This window comes from Octodon degus, unplaced genomic scaffold (assembly GCF_000260255.1).
Source record: "Octodon degus isolate 3935 unplaced genomic scaffold, OctDeg1.0 scaffold00047, whole genome shotgun sequence".
Lineage (NCBI taxonomy): Eukaryota > Metazoa > Chordata > Mammalia > Rodentia > Octodontidae > Octodon > Octodon degus.
The window spans coordinates 717,570-723,133 of record NW_004524623.1 but is presented as its reverse complement, the minus strand read 5'-3'; the positions used below and the strand labels follow the sequence as shown (position 1 = coordinate 723,133).

The 5,564-nt window shown below is 48.6% G+C and overlaps 1 protein-coding gene and 1 pseudogene across 1 annotated transcript in view; one reads left to right on the top strand and one right to left on the bottom strand.

Annotated features, from left to right (window-relative positions):
• Positions 1-386: 386 nt before the first annotated feature.
• On the bottom strand, positions 387-1,201 carry LOC101584404 (annotated as a pseudogene).
• A 2,733-nt stretch (positions 1,202-3,934) lies between these two features.
• Positions 3,935-5,564, top strand: part of CUNH12orf56 (chromosome unknown C12orf56 homolog) — a 79,191-nt gene continuing 77,561 nt past the window's right edge. Inside the window, exon 1 of the mRNA XM_012514949.1 lies at positions 3,935-4,186. Coding sequence (XP_012370403.1) covers positions 3,935-4,186 — 252 coding nt within the window. The remainder of the gene's footprint in view (positions 4,187-5,564) is intronic.

Below are 5,564 nucleotides of genomic sequence, written 5' to 3'. Positions count from 1 at the left end.
CAACTGAGGACAAGAAATTTTCATGTACTTAAATAGCCACATGTGACTAGGGGCTACTTATTCAACTGTGTAGTTCCAATGTTTCTTCAGTCAAAAGCTAGTGTTTCTTTTAGGAGACTTCTCCAATTATTGCTAAGGGACTACAAGTTAGGTGTGCAAAGAAAAGAAAGCTCTTAATTGATTTCTCCGTCCACTTAAGATCTAAAATTCTATACAGCTTTTTGAGGCAGAGACTCGCGCAACCCACTAAGGAAGAATGTAAGGGAAGGACGCTTGGGTAAATTTCAGTACATATGCCCTTCCAATTCCGAGGTATTGTCAGTGGGAAGATTTTGGTCACTCAGGAAGATGCTTACAATTACACAGAATCAGGTTGTGCCATTCTGAGGGCCACAGGTGCATGGAAATCACTACCGTGAGGCTGGTGGAGAGATGGAGGTGGTGTTCATTTGCGGATAGGGTTTGCAGAGCTAGATGAGGGTTTAGAGGCTGAGGGAGCTGAAGGACCTTTCTGGCCACTGGCAGGCTGAACAGGACCCTTTTTCTTTGGGATTACAGTCTTGTTCTTGGTCTTAAACACTTTGCTTGGATCTAGCTTATTCATGAAGGAGTCGGTCTCTCCAGCGAGCAGGTCTGTGTTGTGGGCGATGGGCTTATACAAGCTGAACCATTGCTTGGCCTGTGGGCTAATGCCATAGCTGGTGAAGGCAAACTGCCACTGGGGCAGGCCCAGGTGGGTGACGAGCAGGCGGTAATAGGCAGTAAAAGTATCTGTGAGAAAATGCCAATATAATGCTCTATCCAGGAACCAGATTTCAGTGTCTTGTGATAATGCTGGTTTCCCAGTTTTGTAGACAAGGCAAACCTTCCCATTTCCATTGCATGAATCCAGCTCAAATATCACACTTCGAGAGTCAAAATGAGGCTTCTCTGGCTGGTCATCACTGGCTTCATATGTATCATCCTCCAGGTCTGCCAGAGTTGGTGCATTAGGAAGTGAATACATAGAAGACTGGTTGAGTTCATTTAATTTTGAGATGCTATTAATTGCCATGTTGCCCAGCGGAATGATGTGCTCATCTAGCTTCACACTCCAGGTCATGTGGAAGCCATTGGTCATCAAGTAAAAGTTCTTCATGTCCTCAGGCATCACACAATTATTTTTTTGTTCCCAGGAAGAAATCATATGACGTTCAGCAGGTGCCTTTTCTATGATGGTTACCTCTATCACACCTGGAGAAGATTCTAGGATGCAGGCGATGCCAAGGGTCAGCTTCTCCAGGTGCGGCTTGTGCAGCCCGGCATCGGGGGCAACGCGCCCTCCATGGCTCCTGTCCCAGCTCGCTGCGCGGCTGCCACACCGAGAGTTGGAATTTGAACCCACATTATCTGACTGTACAGTCTGAGGCTCATTCCTGCTGTCCTTTTATACTAATTGAGTTGACTATTCCTGGACCCAAGACCACAGCCACGCAGAGAGAGTCAGGGAGAGGGCCTTTGGTACTTTGATAACTCCAGGTATGTAATACTCCCTTTTAGTAGCTTTGAGAAAAATTATGTATTATGTGCTTGATGGCTTGGAATCTGTACCAAATGCTTCCTGCGTTTGGATACATTTAGAATGTAAGGAGAAAGTCTCTGTTGCAGCTGTATTTGGGTTAACTGTCTGTATAAAGCTTACCAAAAGAAAGAACATGAGTACTTCACATGTCTGTGGTGCTCCTAGAGTACTGTATCATTTTTGATCCTCAGCCCAACTTGTTGAGCAACGGACAATAGGTATGAACAGTTTCCTTTTACAAATGAAATGCAGGATTTCAACTGGGACTCAGAAAGTTTGAATGACTTTCCAAAACATCTCACAACTAGAGAGCAACAGTTCTAATCTAGTGCTCCTGGCTCTAAATCTGGGGATCTTTCCTCTATATTTAACCCCTTTCCAGCAATCTGAACTTTGCCGTTACCTTGGCAACAGCAGAACACTGAGTACCTGGAAACCATGGTACTGATTTCTCTTTGTGCCAAAAAAGGTTCAACTGCGGGCACCTTAATTATGTGTCCCTGTGTGACATGCTTGTCTTGGTGTGTTTCTCTTAGAGTCTGGCAGGATTAGTGCCTTTGTCACCAGAAGCTTACTTTGATGGGCTTCTTGGTGCTAGATGAGGTATGCTGTCTTTTCTGATTGTGGCCCGGTTATTATGTTTCTCTTGGTCCTGAGACATGGGTGTGAAACAAGAAGCCTGGGAGAGCAGCAGAGGCCCGAGTGCAGCCTTTCCTTTTTTTCTTTTTCGGCAGAACCTTGCACTTGCCAGGGAAGTGCTTATTGCACTGAGCTATCTCCCAGGCCCCAACCTTTCCTCCCATTGTAAGAGATGTTGGGTACGCAGGAAGGGCCTTTCCCTGTTGTTTAAGGCAACAAGCTCTAGTTGTCTTTTTTTTTTTTGTATTTTAAGGAAGGGTTTACACAGTGTTCAGGGTCTCACTACTAGCCCAGACTCCTAGTTATCCACCTGTTTACAGCCTCCCAAGAGCTGGGATTACAGACGCGTGCCACCACGCCCAGTCTCAATTGCTGTCTCAGTGAGCCCCGAGGGTGGGGCTGGCATGGCAGGCCTCAGCATTGAAGCCCTGGACCCCTGCTGAGCTATTTGGTCGGCACTTCTAGTTGTTTTAGACAAGATTTAGTTTATATTTTAAAGAAAATAGCCAAGCAGCTTCCTTATCAATAAAACAAAATGGATGGCGCACTCACGGGGTTAGATGTGTGACCATGGCTCTAATCTCCAAGTCCAAGTCCACTTAAGATTTTTGCCAGCAGGGGGCACTTCTCTCCCACTCTTAAAAGAAAAAACACGTTCTTATTTCTGTGCTGTCTGTCCCTCAGAATGATCTTAAACTTAGTTGGCCAGACTCAGGCATTCTATTTCCATTTTGTAGCAGTTTAGTCACTAATATCTGTTTATATATTGTAATACATTTATATGTCTTTCCACAAAGGATTCGAAATTGCTTACAATATATATGACAGTAAAATACAAAGAAAGAGGATATAAATGACTCCCAAAATATCCTATTTGACTCAGAGTTACTAGGAGCTGACGTAATAATATAGTTTCCCCTATTGGGTTTTTGGATAAATGCAGAGGAAGTGCTTACTTAGGGCAGGTTTTCTTTTGTGTCTTTCCTTATGTAACCTGATTTACAGTGTTATTCCTGTCCTAGGAAAACTAGGCAGTACCTTATTACTCTGCACCTTGAGGACCGTACATCAGTTTTCTTTCAACCTATCTAAACCCCCGACCACTTTTTGAGGTAGGGTCGCGCTGTGTACTTCAGGCTGGTCTTGAACTCATTACGTAGCCCTCGAATTTACCTTTTCAGGATGCCGTCTTCACGCGTGCATTGATCTCAAATTATCCTAGGCATTAGTAATACAAACACTCATCGCATAGGTGGACTTGTAGGTAGGTAGCCTTGGTGGCCCTAACAATATATTTTCTGCGTCAGCTTTTTGACTAGCTGGGGAAAGATTTAGCTTGCACTCCATACAAGATTAGAGAGCTATTATCACCAAGCCTTACTCTGTCTCTTCCTGTGGTTCTAAGCAATAAATGGGTACATTCCCTGGCATTCCCCTTTCTAACAGGGCACGCGACCAGCTTCCTTTAGGAGTAAAGTTGGCCTGGAATGAAGGATCAGCGTTAGCCGAGGCGGGAGGAGGTGAGGGGGACCTGCTCCCCGCCCCGCCTCAGGCTGTTGGAGGCTGGGACGGACTGGAGGCCGGCTGTAGGACTCCCGGGAACAAAAGGTCCCAGCCGTGGGGGGCCCCCGGGGCTCCGTGCGCTCTGGGAGCCGCGGCGCGGCTGGCTCTGTGGCGCGCGGGTGGCACCGCGGCTGGCAGGAAAGGCGCTCGCGCGCTCCGTCCCCGCGCTGCATGGCCAGCCCCGCGCAGTCCGGCTTCCCCGCACGCACCAATAGTCGCCTGGACGCATTCTTGAGGCGGCAGCTGCCACCCGAGGTCTACGACACCATCCGCGCCTACGAGCTGTGCATCGTGGTGTCCCAGTCGGAGAAGCACACCTTCAAGTACGTGGTGCTCAGCGACCGGCTCATCTACCTGGCCGATCACCAGCCCAAGTCCATCCAGCGGGTCGTGGCGCTGCGGGACATCGTGGCCATTGACCTGGTGAGGGGCGCGGGGGGCGTGCGGGCTCGGGCGTGCAGCGGAGCCGGTTCGTAGCGCCCTTAATCCCAGCCTCCTGCACGCGGAAGGACCAAGACCTTCCCATTCCCATCCCGGACCGGAACTCTCAGTTCGGTGTGAGTAGCCACACAGCAAAGCTGTGGATTGCATTAGACGCTGGACAAACACGCCTCTCCCATCCTCGTCTTGTCTGCTTGTCCCTATGTCACCCCCACTCCCGCACTCAGCCTCCAGCCCCGCCCCATAGAGCTACAGGTTTGGAAACGCCTCCTGTCAAAAATATGCTTTAAATTCATTGTTTTTGTTTGTCGGGCACTTCATATGCTCAAGAACTGTGCTGGACCAGAAGCATACAAAACCGAAGCAGGACTTCTTCCTTGAAGCAGGGGCGTGTGAGAAACGGAAAGCCAGGGTCAATGCAAACAAATGCTGTGTGCCAACGGGTGCTAGGATTTGTTTACTTTTGGCCCCAGTACTTAGGGCATGTTAGGTGCTCCAGGATAAGTGAGTGAATGAGTGTAAGGTGTGCCCCCGAGGCCAGCCCACCTTGGGCTGGCCACTTGATCCAAATTAAGCTGCAGGCGAGTAGGGCTTAGGGAGGAGCGTCTTCCTGGAAGGAGTGGCATCACAGCCGCGTCTGGAAGGAGATACAGTCTGGCACAGCTCTCCTTGTTCCCGTTTGTATTATGCTGCCGCTGTATCCCTTTCCTCCAGGAATAGATTTACCTTATAAATCTATCCCTGACAGATTGGAAGCAGGATCTCCTCTCCGGTTACAGTTTTTCCCCCTCTTTGGTCCCTTTGTGTGAGCCACTTCAGGTCTGTTCTGAATTTTTCCATCGGGGACAGATGTCTGGCCAGCTTCTCTTTCCTTTCCCTTGCCTAAATCTTTGTGTACCCGAGGGAGTGGCTGGCAGGTGAGACGCTTGGTGGAGCTGTGTGGCCCAGATGCTCTGAGCTTGTTTTGAAGGTCTGAAGAACATAATGAAATTAGATGAACAGATCTTTTGTTTTCTGCTTAAACGAGTACTACAGCGGGCTAATATGACGGGAAAGATCTTCTTCTCCCCCACCCCTCCCCCTCTTCCTCCCCTTTCCCCTCCTCCCCTCCTCCTCCTTTTTCTTCTTCCTCCAGCGCTGGGATTACAGATGTGCACCACCATGCTGGATCTCGATGGCCTGCTCACCCAGGGACAGGGCCCGCATGGCCTGTAGTGGTGGGGATGGAACCCTGGTCTCTGCACTTGTCTAAGCAGGTGCTTAGTCTGCTGAGCTATCTCTCAGGCCCTTGATTTTTTAAAAACATTTTTCTATAACAAATTTCTTAATGTAGTTGATGCTATAGAAGACATATTTTAGT